Source organism: Lytechinus pictus, chromosome 14 (assembly GCF_037042905.1).
Source record: "Lytechinus pictus isolate F3 Inbred chromosome 14, Lp3.0, whole genome shotgun sequence".
NCBI lineage: Eukaryota > Metazoa > Echinodermata > Echinoidea > Temnopleuroida > Toxopneustidae > Lytechinus > Lytechinus pictus.
This window is the reverse complement of record NC_087258.1, coordinates 8,674,482-8,695,649: the sequence shown is the minus strand read 5'-3', so window position 1 is coordinate 8,695,649 and position 21,168 is coordinate 8,674,482. Positions and strand designations below refer to the sequence as shown.

Here is a 21,168-nt window from a genome sequence, read left to right as displayed (position 1 = left end):
TGGGGCATGGAAGATAAGAAGGGAGTGGGAGTGAAAATCATGAGGAAGAGAAGTTAGAAAAGGAGAAAGAGAATGAGAAGCAGAAAGAGAGGAAAAGAAAGAGGGAAAGAAAGAAAGAAAGAAAGAAAGAGGGAAAGAAAGAAAGAAAGAAAGAAAGAAAGAAAGAAAGAAAGAAAGAAAGAAAGAAAGAAAGAAAGAAAGAAAGAAAGAAAGAAAGAAAGAAAGAAAGAAAGAAAGAAAGAAAGAAAGAAAGAAAGAAAGAAAGAAAGAAAGAAAGAAAGAAAGAAAGAAAGAAAGAAAGAAAGAAAGAAAGAAAGAAAGAAAGAAAGAAAGAAAGAAAGAAAGAAAGAAAGAAAGAAAGAAAGAAAGAAAGAAAGAAAGAAAGAAAGAAAGAAAGAAAGAAAGAAAGAAAGAAAGAAAGAAAGAAAGAAAGAAAGAAAGAAAGAAAGAAAGAAAGAAAGAAAGAAAGAGAAAAGGAGTATGTAAATTTCATTCTGAATGTATGGTCCAAAACTAAACTAAAAAACTAAACCGACAAAATGAGATGCTCTTCTATGATATTCAAATTTTATTATTTTTTTTTCCAACTAGAAAGAATGGTTTAAGTAACATCTTAAAATAACATCGTGTACAAGCAAAATGTGTACTTAACATGGACATAATACGAGGGCATGTCCATCCATCTATTGTATGTACATATATTTATTTATACATATATTTTTTTTGTATATATAAACCTGCTTTGTAAATATAATCAAACTAGTTTGTTAACACTCAAAAGAAAAATCGGCAGGACTGGTGCAAAAATTACAAATTGATTATCACATGAACATCAATAAAGATTTGTAACATTAACAGTATTCCATCAATCAGGATCTCATGCTTTTTATAAAAAAAATGCACAACCGTCATTTTAATGGTATATTCTAACGTGCTGTAGATGCATGATCATTATTAACTTACTTAATTTAAACATAGCTAGGCCATGACTGTATAATCAACGTATTCATCTTGAAATTCAATAATTACCACCATAATTACACGATAACCATAATAAACATCCCTCATTTGGAATGGAATTGTCGGTCATTCACACGCGCGAAAGACTCCCTTGCATATTCCAAATGTGGAATGCGTGATTTTTCTCTGTATAAGGCACTGGCATGGTGCAGCTACTATCAGCGTTATAATGGATCAAATTCATCAGATCTGAAAATTTACCGTCAAATTTCATTGATTGACAATCACCAAAATACACTGCTTACTGCACAGAGTCCATGCACAAATTCTCAAAAAAAGGGTTCAATTAAAAAGGCTGCTGTGAATCACTGGAGGCATCTAGACAGATAACACATCACTATCTAGATTATAATGCAATCACAAATCAACTCTTTGGTACTGTTATTGCAAATAATCCTTCGTTATACGACCGTAACTAAAGCATCACTGCACACAGCCTTCTAACCAGAACAAATAAAAGACAGAAACACGAACTATAGCTTTAAAAACAACTACTGTACAATTGTTCAGCGCCGCATTTAGATCTTTAAAACAGAACATACAATCACCAATACGAGAATCACATTAACTTGCATTAATGTGGCGTGCAGCATGTATACCCCAAACTAGTGGCTTAAATTATTTCCCCCCCAAAATGACATATTGAAAAAAATTCAACACCCACTAACAAGGCAAAAATCATTTAGAGTTGTGTTCACTCTATGAAAAGTGTACTGAATTATGTAACAAAAAGACAGTTGTGAGCCCATGTAGAAAGGGGTTAAAGTGTAAAAAGCCATAGAAAATGGAGATATAAAGGCTAAAAGTAAATTTAATTTTACCCATTTCCCCTTAAAGCACTGTGAAGTATCTCAATAAAATATAAAGTAAAATATACAGTAAGCCCCCTCCCTGGCCAAGTGGCGATTCGCCCTCAAAATGTATAAAAATAAAAATTGAGTTAAAAAAAAATAGCCCTTTGGTGATGCAAATTACTGAAAATTGTTTTGATTTAGGAGAGGTAAGATGCAATGTCCCCTGAAGATAATTTTCCTCAACTGGTGAACATAAACCGACTCTAAACCAACTGTTGATATGATGTTGGTAATAATGTAATGATTTTGATTGGTCTGGAGTCAGTTTCACAAATGTGATTGTAGTGTTACATAAGCTAAAATGGATTGTATGACTAGATAGCACACTGTAATTACTGTACCTCATAATATTCAAATGCAAATCATTAATGATACATAATACTGTTTGTTGATCCCAAGAGGGTCGGGGGGGGGGGGTTGATGAGGAACTCTTTTTTTTTTTTTGCAATTGATTACCAGGGATGCAGACAAAGCCAGAAGGACCTAGTCACGAAGCCGCTAGAGAAAACCTTATCCCACGGACTTTGTACTAGTGACTTGGGCCCAGTCGAAGCCCGGCAAAATATGGCCACTAGGCTGGCCTGGACTACATCCCTGTTGATAACTAGTGGGGAGTCTCGGAAGATATATTAATGAACAGTAGAAATTGTACTATTATTATCAACCCCTTTCATCTTTTTGTTTTCTATATTAAAATGCCCTTTGTCTTTCATCATCCAAACTTGCAACTAAGCAGTTTTATTTATTAATAAAACAGATCTACAACAGTAATTTCAAATAAATTGCCGGTTCTTGGCATAAATATTGATGAACAGTTAAGAATGGAAACAGTATTATCAACCCCTTTCATTTTTTCAATAAATTCCCTCTGTCTTACATTATTCCACTTTGCAACGAAACAGTTTTGCTTTAAATAACTCTACAACAGTATTTTCAACATCAACTGCATTGTAATACTAGCTTAAAAGAGTTATCATGCCACATGCTTAAAACTTAACAATATTACATCTCAAAGCTGATTCCATGCAAATTCAGCTTTTCATTAGATAGTTTACCCTAAATATGATCATATTAATAATGATACCACCAATAACGATTAGAACACACTTCCACACAAAGGAAGATTACTAGCATCATAGACATACATATCACTTCAGCAGTAATGTATCTAAAAATTCTTATTCACATAATTTTCATTCACATACCGGTAATTGAAAATAGAAAAAAAAAAACACGTGAGGTACTATGTCAAGTTCTGTACAAATTAAAGCATCGAAACAAATCCAATCAGGACGAGAGTAAAAAAAAAAAAAAAAGATGGCATGGATGACAAACATTGAATTTTATGACAGATTTGTTATCGGCCAATTTGATGCTAGGCCTACTACATTGGATGCTTTTAAAACTTTTTAAATATTCTGACCATATCCTGTATTGTAAAGTAATATTGAGATGGTAATCACTAAATTGAGAATTAATGATAGACAAGGAGCTTTATGGTGCACTGTTTTGTTTGCTTTATGAAATAATGATTTTCATAAGGGAGGAATTGAGGAAAAGCACAAGAACTTTATCTAGGTGTCAACATCGCTCTATATTTGGGTTGAAAAATATCAAGCTAGGGTAATGTATTATAAATATATAATGTAATATTTGGATAGGCAATTAGAAAATAGATAGACAGCACCCAATGAATGTTATATATCATTGTAATTATTATCTTTAAAAAAATATATAAATAGTACTTGCACTTTCTTTCAGATTTGCACTTCTGAGAAGTGTTAAATGAAAGGACTTGTTGGAACTTTTATCCAACAGCCTTGTTTCCATAGTAACATGGCTTCTTAGCCAATCAAAATCAGGAACAGTTGTCAGATCCGACAAGTTGTCAAACATAAGTGTTGATGGAACGCTCCGTTGAAGATCTATTCAAATCTATTCATGAGGTCATATCTTGGGGCCCCATGGACCGATTCTCACCAAATTTGGGTTGTGGGGGGGGGGGGGGGGGGTTCATCATGCTCTACCAAAATATGCTATAAAAAGCGCTGAAATGCAAAAAGGGGAAAATTGATAACGTCACACTTCAGAACTCTATTGATTTTATCTGACAAAGCTGATCCCAACCAATCAAATGCAACAATTTCAGTGGCTTATGACATTTGTTCGGTGAACTCAAACTTTGTTAAAACTCCTTGTTTCAAAGCACATGTATATACATGTATATTGCTAATACTTCTCTTTTGCATCAACAACTCTGTTATTAGTGATTTGCTCAAAACTTTCAATGAACAAGATCTAGTTATTTTTTGTTTGTTCATGTGGAGTATGGTATCTGCAAAGCTGTTCCTTTTTACAACTACTTGTGAATCTATAATTTAGCTGGCAGGAATTTTTTTTTGTTATAAAGGTCCATTGTACTTAATGCCCAAATTGATTTCATAATTTAAGGCGAGAGACTTGTCTGCGAGCAGACTCAAATGTGACACGAACAAATAATGTCATGTCTAGACTGAATTTAGTCTCACTATTTTAGACTCTGTATTTTGCACTATAGATGCAAAAACCCAAGGTCTGTGCCTGCAGACTAGCTAGATACGCATATCACACACTTCACAATATCAATCATTTCATAATTTATAAATTAGTGCATGAAGTCTTACAATGTTGTATAATTATATGTAGTCTAAAACAGTTTCAACATTAATCTTCAAATTAAGAGTAATATATAAAATATTGTAAACTAATTGCATTGTCTTTATATTCAAGAATTATAAATAATATAAAATTATAAACTCAATTTATTAAGCTTTTCATAAAATTGTGATTCTTAAGAAATCCCCACAAACAGGTATAATAATTGTCATTACAAATATGTTATCAACAAATTGTTCCTGATTGGCAATAATAGTGAAAATATAATAATGCATATACATCTATAAACATTGCAATGAAACGTATTGCCAATTTAGGGATCACAAAATTGAACTCGTATAAGTTTTCCTCCCTACTCATACTTCTGGTTTGAAGTTATTTACAGCATTGTCAATATTTACAAACTGAGTTATTTCATAGTACTAAGACAGAGATAGATAATGAACAGATACTGTTTTTTGTAGTAAAAGTGAAATGGAGAGAAACAAGGCGAACACAAAAATTTATCAGAAATTAGCATACACAGCAGCAAAAAAAAAATAATAATGAAAAAAATTGAGGGGAAAAGTGGTTCTGAGTAAAATGCATGTGAGAAAAAAAAAGCTATTTGCAGAATTGTGAAAGAGAAAATACTCTAAATACTGCTTTTTAAGCAGAAATCTTTAAATATTTACTGTGTGCATCTATGCATGAGTGAGCATGAAAGGGATGGCAAACTGCTAAATGTAGTCTATGTAGAAGCCAGAATTGACATTTAGATTCAAATCTCCAAACCAAACACACATATAGATATGCACTGACACAAGATACAATACATGGGACTTAATGATAAAATGCTCCCTGAATTCATGAAAACTTGAAGAGGAATGTTCAGAGCAAAATGCAGGAGAAAAACACATCCTCTGCATTACAAGACTTAATGTGTGAATTTTAACTTAAAATGCACCTTTCATCAACCTCAGAAATAATTTTCATTGACTGTAGATAAAGTTAGTTCCCTTAGAAAGTGATACAGGTAAAAATACGAGAAGATTGGAGCACTCACTGTACCAGCTGATATCTGTGATCAGTTCCCCATGCAATTCTATCTTCAAAGCCCTATTAAAGAGGATGCCAGAAGTGCAATACGCATATGATAATAATGAGTTATCATATAGGGTAAAAACAATTACATCATCTTAAAGTGCTATCTGCTTTTGATCTTTTAACGTTGAAATCATTCAAATAGTTTTGCAGTTTTAAAATATTTCCATGAAAACAGCTAATTTTTCTTGTTATTACTTTACATAACACTAGGTGCATAGAGAATCACAAAAATTGACACGTAGTTTAATATATATAATTCAATCTATATTAACACTTTTTTTTGTAATTCATATCAAGCGTCATATTACAAATCATTTTTATAATCATGTTTGAAATCAGCTTGTGATATCTAGAATTGTAGTATTTAGAATCATGTATGACAATGCATGCGACAGAGAAACACCTATTTACACAGTCACTTATAGAGTCATATTTCCAGAGAATTCGCACCATCTTCGAAGATTTAAGAACACCACAGAGATAAAAAAAATCATATTGCTCCACATATATCTGCCCGTCATCAATTATCAATAAATATCCCCTGATTATGTCAAGATTATAATTCATCTCACGATCTAACGGCTTTCAAACTCTTGGCTAGGCACCAGGCATAATGATAAACCTTAACAGAAATTGACCTCCGTAACCACCTCACACAAAAGTCCAAGTTGATTTTTAGTACAGAGGTTTGTGTGCTAACATTGATCATATCTTCATATAAATCACATGAAAAGTTTAATACATTACTCATTATTACTGTAAATAATTTCAACATTTCAAAAAATAATTCAATTTGTGCGAATATTCAGTGGTCTTTAAGAATCAGATATCTAAGGGCAAGTCCTACACAAAATGTTACACGCGTCAAAGAATATTGTAGGCATGGCCAAGTTACTTCTCACAGTCACTTTGCAATCAATTGTAACATCCGTAGCATGAGCTCTATTTGCCATTGGACAGTGTTAAGCAGTGGTAGTTACCATTAATGGCAAAGTTTTATGCAACAGGGCCCCATACTATTTTTCATTGTAATGGACTTCTGAACAGTTTGATTGTATGATTCTGAAGAGCAGTGGCATAATTCAATCACTTTGAACTGATTTATGCATTCTAGATTTTGGCATCGCTCGGTTCCCATCGTTACCATTGATCGGATCAATTGAAATTCTTTGTGAGATAGGGACACTGCCTTGCATTGTTATAGTAGTACTATATGTATGGAAACTGTGTCAAAGTGAAGACAACAATCTCCGTCTTTGTAAAGGTTGCTGATACTACAAAGGGTGTACCTAATCCTAGATGATGTTATATTGAAGGATGTGTGAACATATTAGGGACAAATGGGTCGAGAAGTACCTTGATATAGTACTGTGAATTAATGACTTGGTCAATTAGAACATAACGCTGCGATGTTGACAATGTCGATGCATTTTCATAATTGATGAATTTCTAACAAATTTTGGCATGAACTATCAAGTACCACACTTAATAAAGACATCCTTTGAACAGTACATCACATATTAAATTGATTCTAAATTCGACTCTTTATAAAGGTGCGTGATTCGCTTACATATAAACTGGCAAGACCAATTTCAGTACAACTAAAGTAAGATATCAAGAAATAAAACAATTTTTGTCAGAAGCAGTACATAATCTCTTAGCCTTCATTAAAGGCACGTTGAGGCAATGAGCTCTCTTTAAAAGGTGAGCGAGATAGAGACAGATTACTTAATAGTCTAGCTGCATACATAAATTATTAGATCCATGATGATGGCGACGACGATGACGAAGATGATAATAATATTCAGATAGCATCCCAAGGAGAGGGATGAAGCTGTAGGCTACTTCAAAAAACATAAATCCCGTCTTCGCAGTCTGGTGAAAGTAAATATTAACACAGATACTAATTACATCAAAGGTGATTGAGTTTCTCCTAGCTATGTTGGCCCATGGTGAGTGTGTAATAGTGGCCCTTTCTCGAAACCAACTCCTGGTGGCGCCCTTGCTCTACGATGTTTCCGTCCCTGATGACAGCGATTTGGTCCGAGTTCTGGATGGTGTTCAGACGTTGGGCTACGACGATCGAGGTTCGTCCTTCCATTGCATTGTCTAATGCTGTCTGGACGATCTGTAAAAAACAATCAAAATGTGATTTTTTAAATCTTATTAACTTAAAATAAGAGTGGAGGCAATTATGGTTGTGACTTCAAGAACCTAGGATATTGACAAACAAACATGATTCATAATGCCTGGTTTACGTTTGCTGTGATCACTGTACAATGGATTACTCTATAATTTTTAAGGGGCATCATATTCAGGTTACAGGCTACAATTGTTTACGTTAACATTATTTACGACCATAATATGATTTCATTTTATGGGCATTTATAGAAGGCCAAAGGCAAAAAGAGAGAGACACCATATGGGGATTGCATGCTCTCTGTACATTGTACAATACCTCTGTGTTGATTGATTTACCTTGAATGTACATTACCCCTATCACGTGTCTAAGGCTACTTACGATATTACAAATTTAAAATTTGTGTAACTCTGTACTAAACAAAATAACAGACCTTACAATGATCGTTAATCCCTGCAAAATCATAAAGTCATCGGACACCGCCCTTAGGAAATTGTATGATTGCAGGCACCCTAAGATGATCATACACCAAATACAAATGGAGCATTAAGATCCATCCTTGATTATGAAAATAATATTTACGACATAAAAAAAATTGAAGGCATTTCCAATCTGTACCTGTTCGCTTTCTGTGTCCAGTGCTGATGTGGCTTCATCGAAGAGAAGGATACGAGGATTCCTTGCTAGAGCTCTGGCAATGGCGACTCTCTGCTTCTGACCTCCAGACAGCTGAGCTCCTTTCTCTCCTACCAATGTGTCATAACCCTGTAAGGGAAGCCAATTTAAAGCCGTTGCATTGAATAGTGATTTCCAGAGGAAGACTTTCAAATCAAGGAGAATTATCATTTTAGCTCTTTAGTAAGTTCATAGTTCATACAAACCAAAAGTTGTGGAGTAAAGATTTCTACATGAAAACCAAATAATCACATTAATTTGTACCAGAAATAATAAAAAGAATCAGGATTCAAAATTAAACACATTATATTAAGGCATAATTTGCCTGATATCTGGGATCCATCTTTTCAGATACAAGTGTCAAATGCTATATGGGGCAAAGTTGAAATCAATGACTATGTCCCAAGCCTATGAAAGACACATAACAAGTTTATGGCAGATTTTGGCATAAGAAAAATACAAACTAAGGGGGAAAAAAGAAACAAACATATATCTCCAATATAAGAACAATTATAATAACTGGCAAAAATTGAGCCATCTACCCCCGAGGACAAAACTTAACTCTTGCCTTGGGTATGTTGCAGGAAGAGCAGCAATCAATCGCAATGTTATTTCCAACCAATAAAATGCTCATATTTGGGGACTAGTGATTGATTATTTGAGAAAAGTTTTAATAATTTTTTTTTTAGCAAACAGGGCCTGGAACAAAGTTTCTGAATTAAATGTATAATTCTGACATTCCAGAATAAGCCTGTTCACGGTTGTAAACTGCGCACGAGCAGAAAAAGGTCATTGGAGACAACCATGAAGGTGGCTTTCAAATTCACTGACATAGGCATTTGTGATTTGATGATTATTCATGTATTCCTTACAAAATATTTATCACGTCCAAGCTGAAGAGTAATAAATAGAGCCTTTATAATCACTGGTATTTGACAGTAGCCTAAACAATAGTCAAATGTGCCAAAGGCAGACAATAAAACAGATTTCCAAACTTTATCCCTGATGTACTATTCTAGTCACCTGGTCTATACAATGCCTTTTGTTCTTAGAATTTGAATACTCTACCGGTAAAGCTTATGCAACATCTACATTTGAAATTGATAGTGCTTATCCTTATGAAAAATCACAAAGGTCATTGGAGAAAAGTTGAACATGAGCTAACCAGTTCGGCTTATACAGAATAACTTGGGTAGATATTCACATACCAAAGGCAGAGAGACGATGAAATCATGAATGTTAGCCATCTTTGCTACTCTCTCCACTTCCTCCTGAGGAAGATCCTCCTCCACTCCATAGGCGATGTTATCCCTGACAGAACATGCAAACAGCACCGGCTCCTGACTGACGATACTCATGTTAGACCGTAGCCAGCCAATGTTCAGCTCACGCAGGTCATTACCGTCAAGTTGCTGAGAAAGCAAAAATATTGCAGAGGTTTTCTTTTTTAAAGGTACTATATCGAGGCAAAATTATTGTCCTGTAGCATAAAATATGCAAGTAATCTTATTTAATGATATCGAAAGGGATCTTATCCAAATGGAAGGAAAAAATTAGAGATGCAAATATGTAGAAGTTTGACCAAATTCAGATTAACAATAGGAAAGTCAAGCATTTTTAATAAGTTGAGAAAGGACAAAATCACTTAACTGAGGGATTTTTAAATATTGGTCATTTAGTTTTGATGTACATGTAGAGTAGAGGTAAGGGACTATAAAAATGTAATCTTTTCAAGTTTTTCTCAAAATGATATTCTCTTGTCGAGGACATGTGACCAAAGAACTAAGAGTGACTTAAATTTCTTGATGCATGCATACACATCACTGCATTGGGCAGATTATGCTGAGAGGATGAGCAAAATTATATATTCAACAATGAGATTTTGGCCCGTATTCTGAAGTCAGGTTTAACTTAGAGCACGGTCTAACTCTGTGCTAAAATTATGGGAGCCAAAAATTCAAAAATTTGGTTTATATCATATATTTCTTATGTTTACTATTTCGTTTTCTTTTGCTTTCATAATGAAAAAAAAAAACTTCAGTTATCATTCCCAGACAATTATGAACTATTTGAGTGTTAAATGAGTTAATAAAGTAGATTTATACTGTTACTGATTTGTGCCACAATTGGCTATCCATAGTTAAACCACAACTTAAAACCAGGGTTTAATTTAAACTTGAGTTCAGAATACGGGCCTATGTGTTTAATATGTATCATGTGAGCATTAGCATCAAAGCATGAGCCACATGTAATTCTTTGTGAAATACAACATGAAGAGAACTTCTACATTTGGCATGAGTTTAAGTCTCATGTAACTCTATGTAAAACACCCCTTGATTTTCTACTTACGATGCATCCAAAGTTTGGATCGTAGAAGCGCTCCATTAGCGCTACCATGGTGCTCTTGCCGCAACCGCTCTCTCCGACCAGCGCCATCGTCTGGCCAGGTTTGATATTCAGGTTAAGATTGTCTAAGATGGTGCTTCCAGGACGGTTTGGATACCTGAAGGTTAAGTTATTGCACTTGATGTAGCCATCGATCTTATTCTGAAGAATCAAAGCAAAGGATTGAAAATTAATACTACTCATACAGCTTTGTAAGGACACAATTAATAATGAATTCATTTGAAACACTGCAGAGTGGAACTTCTTCTTCATTTGTGTCTATCACTTAGTACAAATAGATGCCGGATGTGTCATCATAATTTGGCATATTGCACAGGCCTTCCTTTTTGCAGCCATCGGGGGCCCGTAATACAAAGTTTAGCGATCATCGGAGAAGAATATCTTTACAATTGATTGCATTGACCACAATGAACAATCAATCGTAAAAATCCAGTGTACGATCAATCGCTAACCTTTGTGTTATGGGACCCAGGTGGGCGTTTCATGAAGCTGTTTGTAAGTTAAGAGCGACTTTAGGAACGACTGGTGATCCTTTCTCATGTGCTGAACCATCACCTATGAATATACCATTTACCACAAGAAATGATAACCAGTCGTTCTTAAAGTCGCCCTTAACTTACGAACAGCTTTATGAAACGGCCCCCCGGGTCTCTGGCTATATTGTCCATTGAGGTTAGGGCATTGGGGGAGGTGTGATATGATTTGTGACAATCCACATTCATATTTTATGCTATCATCATCCATGTATCCCAAAATTTCCATGTTGGCTTTGCATTTGCCCATTTCTGTGCGAAAATGGTTGAGAGAATTTCATGAAACGTTAATAGCCCAATAGAAAATGTTCTTTAAAAAAATGTTGAATCTTGTTTTTCTTTAAATTTCATGACTTCATAGTTGGACGTTATGTAGATTAAGAGTTACAGGCAACTTTCTCTTCACATTTACAGTTTTGCAGCGAAAATGAATATATCATACACATAACTTTCTCCTGTGACTTATCACGGCTATTGAACTCGGCGATCAAATTTAAAGATAGCTTACTGGTTTAAGTCCCTCTGTTGAGTAGTTGTCGATAGGTGGTTTGAGAGCTATCAGGTTGACGAGCTTGGCTGCCGAAAGTTTAGCCTTGCTGAAGTCCGGCATGAACGCAGCTGCCTGACCTAATGCAATACCTGCGTAGGTGATGACAATGATAACCCTGGAAAAGAGAGAAAGGGAGAAAAAAAAAATTAATTTAAGATATTTGGAAACAGAAGTCATGTAAATCCTCTATCCTTGTGGAGACAGTGTCAATCATCACCCAGCAAGACTGAGTGGCTTCTTAAAAAGGAATGTTGTATTATTTTATTGGAAAAGAATTAGCTTTGATTCTATACAAATTGGAGCCCATCAGACAAGCTAACGAACTGGGAATTAGCAATTCTTAATTACCTTTATATTGGAGGTAGCAGTTCTGCAAATGCAAAAAAGCCTGATCATCCCAATTATTTTGAAAGAGAGGTAAAAGACTCGATTATGTTCTTTTCTGGGACAATAATTTGGACAAATAAAATTATAAAATGATGGGAACTAATATTGAGCATGCATTGATTTTGTACAATAAATCCAGTTACACTTACTTGAACATGGCATCTGAAGACATTTGACCAATAGCCACCAGATGTCCACCAAATCTAAAGGCCGCAGCAAAGAGGAAGAAGACAGATGCCTGGGAGCAACATACGGCAAAGGCAAAGAAGAACTTGTGCTTCTGGATTTTCCTGTGGTAATAGAAGTAGTATAATTTAAATGAATTACAGCATGGTAAACCAGTTTTTATAATCAACATCATTATCATTGGTATCACTATAATTACTATCACTATTATAATCCCCCTCCTCCCATCATCATCATTTTTCATGCTTATTACTATTACTATTGTCACCATGATGGTGATATGATGATGATGATCATCATCATATCATCACCACCACCACCATCATCACCATCACCATCACCATCACAATCACCATCATCATCATCATCATCATCATCATCATCATTGTCATCATCACCATCACCATCATCATCACCATCACCATCACCATCATCATCATCATCATCACCATCATCATCATCACCATCATCATCATCAATCATCATCATCATCATCAATCATCATCATCACCATCATCATCATCACCTTCACCACCATCATCATCATCTTAATAATACCCAAAATTTATAACACGCTTTTCCTGAATGGCCCAAAGCGCTCACAATTTCAGTTTACCTAATACAAAACAAATACAGAATGATAAACATACAAAATGAAGGCAGTTGCCTAGAACAAGAAAGTTTTCAGGGACTTCTTAAATAATTCAATTGTTGGGGATTGTCTTCATTATCATTATCATCATCATCATTATCCTCACCACCACTGCCATCATCATCTTCATTATCGCTTTACTACTTACTTGAGCGGTTCACGCAGCTTCTCACAGTAGAAATGGTATATTCTTTCTTCCAACATAAGGGATGATACTGTTGTGATATTTTCTACCGCTTCACTTGCAATCTGGGCGGAAAGACATAATGTAAACCTCAAGTGAAGTCTCAAGAAATCAGGGAGAACAAAGATATTCATGGAAAACACATTTTCCAGGCCCCAAAATTTGTATTACAAAAAACAGTGAAAGTCAATCACATCAAAATCCCCCCAAGAAATGGTGACTTAATGGACAATCTGTTGATCTGCACGTGACTACAGTGTGTATATACAATGTTTTTTCAGAGATTTTACCATCTACAATAGCTTGATCATACAGTATGGTTTGTATATATCACCTAAGAAAACATAATGTTATGTTTTATAGGATAGTGAAGTACTGGCGTACTTTCAAGCAGTAAACCTATTGTGCATTTTGTTCGAGGGGTGAACTATTGTGTCATCCCACCACTTGAATAGCATGACGTCATGTAGAACACAAAATTTGCATTTTAGAGAATGGAAATTAGGGAATTTAGTAAATCATTGTGAATGGGGAAAATCGTAAATTCAATATTCTTACCTTTGATGCTTCTTGGAGTAGATGCGAGTCTTGTTTCTGGGTCCCTGTTAACATTGCCATCTGAATGCGTCCCCATAGCGTCATGAGAGGAACGGCGCACATTGTGAACAGAGCCAGCTGCCATCCATACACGAAGGCGATGATGACGGCGATGAGGACTGTGACGAACTCGTGGATGAGGGTACTGATGCGGAGACCAGTAGCCTGTAAAGGAAAAGAAGTGAGAAATGGATGGGTGGTTATGAAATAATAATACTATTGGGAGTTTTTCAACATACTCCATCAAGACAGGGTTTACAGAAACACTGAAATGCAATAACAAAGTTGATTGAATGATGTCATTGTTTCAGTACTTTTTAACGAGTTGTTTTCAAAGAAAGAAAAAAATAAAAGGAACAGATAAATGAAAGTATGAATTCAAGTTCCACTTACGTTTATATCTTGGTAACATTTCATACATAACATGCCTCTTCAATGGCCCTTAAGCTTGGATCAATGTGTAATTATTGAGATTATTCACTGAAAACCATGTTTGGCATACATACAAGGCTCTAAGTCATATTTTGTATGAACACCCCGAGATTATTTTTGGTATGGTGTACAAAATGATGGTATAAAGTTAACGCAAAGAAGTTGGCTTGACTTACCCCTTGAACGTTGGAAGCATCGGTAGCAAGAACATTAGCCAAAGAACCTGTGTTATGGTGAGGTTCATCAAACCAGGCAGCATCCTACATGAAAGACAATATATGGGACTTAATAAAAGGATATTCAATATCGAATGTTTGTTATTGTTTTTTATTGTATGAAATCCAATATCATTATTTCATACATATGTAATACCACTGTTGTAACGATATATCAATTTATTCTGAATAAAAAGTAATCTATATTAATGAGAAGTATGATTATAGAAATGCCAAAAAAGTCATCCTAAAACAGTCATAGAATCACTCCAGCCCAAACTTATATAAAAGATGAGCTTTAACCAAGTCCACTCGTACTTTGCACCAATGCATACTTGGTGCCGCACGAACTTCCCATTTCACACTCAAGCAAACAAGCCATTGCTTCCCTCCCTGAAAATAATTCAGCACAGAAAGGTTCATGGCCCAGCGCACAAAGAGTTAATAAAAGCTAAATTTCAGAAGTCGCAACAAACAATAATTTTGTAAACAAGTCTTTAAAAACAAGTTTATTTGTTACCATATCATGGTAGATCTAGATCTGGTAATGCTACTTGTCTTACTTGTCTTAAGATCGCCCAGAATGCCTTCTTTCTGAGCCTCAGGGTTAGGAGTTCTCCAGAGATGCTGAACATCAGCATACTGATGAAGATACTGACGGCCCTCACCACACCCAACACAATGAACATCAAGGACCAGAAGGACGCTGCAGCTGGAATCTCCTTCGGGGGTAAACTGAATATCTGAAAGAATCAAATAATTATTATCAAAATATTGTTGCAACTCTTGAAGGTTTCCATGGCAAAGAAGAAGAGTGTTGAGTAGAAGAAATAACCAGTTGTCTCATGATGTTATCAAACGTAATTGGTTATTTCTTCTACTCAATCCTTCACCACGATGAACCTCTTCCACATCATCTCTAAAGAAGAATGTTGTGGTTTCACAGTACCCCATGCATTCTTTTGTCTGCATATGCTGGTCCTGAAAGGACCAACCAAACATAACGTTTCAACAAGTGCGTTCTTATTGTCTTCAGGAGAATGAATGACAATAATGTTATATAAGAGAATATCTATGGGGCTATGTTGGCTACCTTACTACGCTTGTCACAATGTATGCTATTACCACCACGACAGCTGAGCTGCCATTACAGATGCTAAAGCATTCCAAGGAGTATTTTCTTAAAAGCCAAGTCTGTGTTCTTCTGTAAAACTAAAATTCTTATGATTTCTGTGAGGAGAACAGCTGAGGTAGGTAGAGCTGCATCAAGGGAGACCAGAAGAGCTGTCTTTGTGGACAGGTTCTGGAATTTCTCTTTGCTATAATTATGGAAAGCCAAAAATGTCAAAATCTTCCTTACATAGCATGTTTCTTTAATATGTATACTGTGCTCTATCCTAACTTGTGAATGGTGAAGCAAGCTATCTCATTCATCCTTCCGAAACAGTTAAGAGTGATTTGAGAGAAAAATGAGCTGATACACTGAAATTCCACTGTTGGAAATTTATTCCACTATTGACTATCCATAGTTAAACCACAACCTTAGACCAGACTTCAGAATACGGGCCATAGACTTTCTAAATAGATGGTCCTCCCAAACGGGTGGCCACTAAAGCAGGTTTGACTTACTCTGATGATCTCTGTTAGAAGAATAGCCAAGGTGGGTAGGGCTGCCCCAAGAAACGCAGCAAAGATGCAGCCGATGATGATGTAGTGGCACTCGGGAGCATTCAGTCTCAAGATGTCACGATAGGATAGCTCAGGCACGCTTGTTTTGGATTTCTGTAGAGGAAAGTCAATGATGTGGTCGCTAAAATAATGAACCTTTTACAAAAGCGTGAGTAATATTTAGCAGTGACTGTTTGCAGGATTTTTTTGTATCTGTATCGTTTGAATATCGGGGAATAATTTTCCTGGTATCGCATCGCAATTTGCTCCACAGTTTTGAAAGACTGCTATGCATATACATGTAAATCTTTTGTATAGCATATTTTTACATAGGACTGTACATTACTTAGTTGAGAGCTTTTCTCTTATGACCAAAAAATGCTATTCAAATTTGTGATGAAAAATTATTCCCTGAATATTGTTGCAATTTTTTGTTTGTTTATTGTTAATTTTTTTTTACAAATGGTTGAATAAATAAAATTATATGTAAGCTGAAGTGAAATTCAGCAAGCAGCAAAACTGTAGATGCAACTGTTTGTGGTATATGTACCTGATACAAGACACTGGCATATCTATTCTATGTTTGATATAAAGCAGAATTCCCAAAAAGTTACATTATTGAAATACATTCTATAGAAAACTTAATTGAACTGAACTATAGACCAATAACAAAGAAAAGTATCACACTCAATCCATTATAAACATGCAACCTAGCAAATACTAAGTGCAATGATAAGAGTGTATTTGTTTGCAACTTTAAGTTCAAGAAAGGGAGTGGTTTAACTTTCATGAAAAGGTAATGAATGATGATGTTTGTTCTGAAGGGGGAAGTAGTTCCAGTGGAACAGAAACAACATTTACAAAGTTTCAAAGAACCAAATTTTTAGAATCAACAGGATTCAAACATGTCTCTTACACTCGGAACAAGTGCATTTTCTTTGCAACTGTTCTATGAAATTTGGTAAAATCCATTGGGTGGATAATAAAATGTTTATTAAAATGTGTGCACTATGGGCAAATTTGAAAATAAATAATGAAACAAATAAATGAATGAATGAATAAATAACATAAAATGTGATGAACTTGAATAGTAAGAACAGTTTGAAAACTTTGAATACTGAAAATTATAATGGGAGTCATGCTTGTAACACTGGTATTGCCTGTGGCTGTTCACAAAAGGATAAAACTTTCAGAACTGAATTGGATAATAACATATTTTCATAAGAAAAAGTGAAAATATTGGTTGGACGAAAAAATCATGAGTGTGTACATTTTCTGAAGGGCATATTCATATGTTCACAGTAGGGAAACCTACATGTACGCTATACATCTACTTCAACCATGATGCAATATATGAAGGCAAGAAATGTAGATGTTTGCTGATTAGCTTGGCCACTAGACATTTTTCTTGGCAGTACAGAAAACAGTTTTGAGATCTCCTCAGCTGAATAGAATCAACCTTTGCTCCACAAAGGAGTCAATATTTGTACAACTGATTACATTCAATACATCATCTTAGACATTTAAATCCCCCCATGCTGTTAAAGAATATGGAGCAAAGGCAAGACGTCTGTATTATACAGGGATATGGATGTACAGATGTAATCAAGTCATTCAAGCATATGTTTGAGATGAAAAAGATCTACTAGGAATCCTATTTCTCTTTATCATGACAAGCACAGCTGTTAGTAGGCAATTCCATACCTTTTTGTACAACAGATTCACATTTTTTTTAAATACATTTTTCTTCACTTCAGGAACTGGTCAAAGCATCGTAGTTTATATATGAAACAACCTTTCATATGTACATAACAGAGAAAAAAAAAATCCCTTCAAACAGGTCCCCTATCTGGAAAAAATTTAGCGATTCCGCACCCAAATGCTCACAAGAGCCCTGGAAAATGAAAAAAAAAAGACTTTAGAAAATCCCAAATCACCAAAATGTTAAAGCTTATCCAATGCAGCAGATTTAGGCAATAGGTTGCGAAAAGTAGCCCCCGATAGTCGAATTTTTTAGGGTATTTTTGGCCACTCCCTTATAAAGGGTGACAGATGTACATGTACATATTGGATGGAATTGCCCCGGTGACACAAGACCTGGGGCCCCGTCTTACAAAGACGATTGAGAGTTGCGATTGATCCGATCAATCGCAACTATGGAAAGCCAGCAAAGTCAACATATAAAATGCATGTTTGTTCAAAAAAAATTATAGATATGAATGTATATCTATAATTCATTGATTTCTTGACAATTTGGTGTGATCTCCTTTGTTTAATAAGGACATTTTGCAAATTTCCTGTAGAAAAAATTATGACACTGATGGATTTCCATAGAGTTACGATTGATTGGATCAATCTTAACTCTTTGGAAGACGGGGCCCTGATATAATTGAAGAGATTATTATTTTAAATCTTGGCCTTTCCAGGAATTCAATAATTCAATAGAATCAAGAAGCCAAGTTGATCTTACCTCCTTCTTTCGTTTCTTGTTCTTTTTCTTGCCTTTGCTTGGAATCTCTTCTTCTTCCATGTGGAGTTTACCATTGCCGTTCAGCGATACAATGAGTTCATCGTTAGCACTGCTGTACTTGACCGAGTCTGATGATGGGGATGATGGCACAGATTCGTTGAGAGAGGACTGTCGGCCAAGACTCCTTGCGTCGTCGTCTGAAATGACACATGGACACCCAAGAAGATGAAAGCAATGAACATGGTTTCTCATTGGAATTTTTAATTTATAACTGATCAACATCAAAATATGCATATCACAATAGCCAAAGAGTAGAAAACCACACAAAATGCAAAGGAAAGCAGAAAATGTCAGAAGATAAAAAAGAAATAAATTGTCTTGGTTTCAATCAAGTTACGGAAATGAATATTTCATAGCTTTCTTCATTAGCTGGTGACAAGAAAAATCCTTTTGCATTCGAGTACATGAATAAGGCAACCATAGTCCTTTTCTTGGTCAAACTGATGCAAGCATGGTGTATATTTGTTCATACAGTACTTAATCCTTCCTGTGTGTGATATACATCAAGAATTCAATCCAGATTTGCCAAAAATGAATTGAGACTTACTAAATCCTCATTGGACAAAGCCCCCAAATAATTTTGTTTTGTTGATTTATTCTTCTGGACTTGGGGTTGTTCATATATATCTGAATACTCAATGGCAGGTTAGTAAGAGGTGGATTTCAGAGTGAAAAAAGGGAAGGGGTGCATTGGCGTACCACTAATGAAGTCATCTCGCTTTTTGAACATCTGTAGTGTGACAAGCTGACGGTAGATACTCTCTTTGTTCATAAGCTCCTTGTGGTTTCCTGATTCGGCTACGTGGCCTTCCTTGATGACAATGATGAGATCCGCATTCTGAACCGTTGATAGACGATGGGCGATCACAAGGGTTGTTCTTCCCTCTTGGGCCTGAAACAATAGAAAATATTAATAATAATAATGATAACGCTGAAGATGGAGAAGATAATGATAATAATCACAATAGTAATATCAACATTTATATAGCGCTAACTACACTTTGTTTCTAAGCGCTTTACATTGCAATTATGACTACCCTGGTCATCGGATCCTGGCATGCCCGCACACAATGTATGCACTTTCTCCGATCCCTGGGGAGCATTCCAACAAGAGTTCCAAGACTCAATTGCTGTTATCATGATCATGATAACATTAATGATAATAGTACATACTAATTTATAATTTATTGAATGATTAAAAAGGGAACTGTCTATGTGGTAACCATCATATATTTTCATGTTACGTCCATTACCTTAGAAATATCAGTCTCCCTGTAAACCCTTTGAGGGGCAGGGCAGTTTTTTTTTTAACCTTAGAACCACTGTCAGTAACAAGGGAAATTTGAGGGCAGTATGGCAGGTGAGGTCAGCCCCAAAGGCAACTTGCCTTGTCGCCTTGGGCTATAACGCAAGAGATGGGTACAATGAGATAATAATTTTTTTTACCTTGTCAAGAGCCTCCTGGACGAGCTTTTCACTCTCACTGTCCAGGGCTGAGGTGGCTTCATCAAGGAGAAGAATCCTTGGGTTTCTGACCAGAGCTCTGGCGATGGCTACTCTCTGCTTCTGACCACCAGATAGCTGGGCTCCACGTTCTCCAACAACAGTGTCATAGCCCTAAGGGAATGGACAGGATTAAACAAGTTATCAACATTATCTACATCAGAATCACTTTCATCATTATAACCACCACGACCAACATTTTTAGCATCATTGTAGTCAACATCATCATCATGACCATCATCATCATCACCACCATCCATCATAACGCCACGACCACAACCACATCATCACCACCACCACGACCACCATTATCACCATCAAAACATTCTCCTCCTCCTCCTCCTCGTCATCATCATCATCATCATACTTAACATCATCATCATCATCATCATCATCATCATCATCATCATCATCATCATCATCATCACCACCATCTTCATCTTCATCAAAGCCACGACATATGCATACCTTAGGTAGAGACGAGATAAACTGATGAGCGTTTGCTTTCTTGGCAGCTTCCACTATCTCTGCATCACTGACTCCCTCGTGACCATACTCGATGTTCTGCTTTATACTACAGTTGAAGAGAGTGGGCTCCTGACTGACCACACCGATGTTCTCTCTCAGCCAGGTCACATTCAGGTCACGGATGTCAATGCCGTCTATGCATATCTGTACAGAGAGCAAAGATTGAGTTGATATTATGCTGTTTATGACTACACGAGTGTCACTAAGTTTCAGGTTGCTGAGGTCTCAAGGGGGACCTGTGAGTCCCACCCCCCCATAGCCAAGCCTAGTTTGTGTTAAAATGACCGCTGACAGTAGGTATGATAAATGTAATTATATATTACATGCGAAAATAAAATTACAGAGATGATTCTATAAAACAAATTAC

The 21,168-nt window shown here is 35.8% G+C and overlaps 1 protein-coding gene across 1 annotated transcript in view; it reads right to left on the bottom strand.

The window, feature by feature from the left end:
• Positions 1-3,877: 3,877 nt before the first annotated feature.
• LOC129276683 (ATP-dependent translocase ABCB1-like) overlaps positions 3,878-21,168 on the bottom strand; it is a 41,424-nt gene continuing 24,133 nt past the window's right edge. Inside the window, exons 11-25 of the mRNA XM_064109373.1 lie at positions 20,742-20,945; positions 20,217-20,387; positions 19,470-19,662; positions 18,711-18,907; positions 16,202-16,354; positions 15,136-15,315; positions 14,534-14,617; positions 13,887-14,090; positions 13,293-13,393; positions 12,456-12,596; positions 11,878-12,034; positions 10,780-10,977; positions 9,639-9,842; positions 8,374-8,520; positions 3,878-7,743 (exon numbers count right to left, since the gene is read on the bottom strand). Of these exons, the coding sequence (XP_063965443.1) occupies positions 7,549-7,743; positions 8,374-8,520; positions 9,639-9,842; positions 10,780-10,977; positions 11,878-12,034; positions 12,456-12,596; positions 13,293-13,393; positions 13,887-14,090; positions 14,534-14,617; positions 15,136-15,315; positions 16,202-16,354; positions 18,711-18,907; positions 19,470-19,662; positions 20,217-20,387; positions 20,742-20,945 (2,529 nt within the window). The 3' untranslated portion in view covers positions 3,878-7,548. The remainder of the gene's footprint in view (positions 7,744-8,373; positions 8,521-9,638; positions 9,843-10,779; positions 10,978-11,877; positions 12,035-12,455; positions 12,597-13,292; positions 13,394-13,886; positions 14,091-14,533; positions 14,618-15,135; positions 15,316-16,201; positions 16,355-18,710; positions 18,908-19,469; positions 19,663-20,216; positions 20,388-20,741; positions 20,946-21,168) is intronic.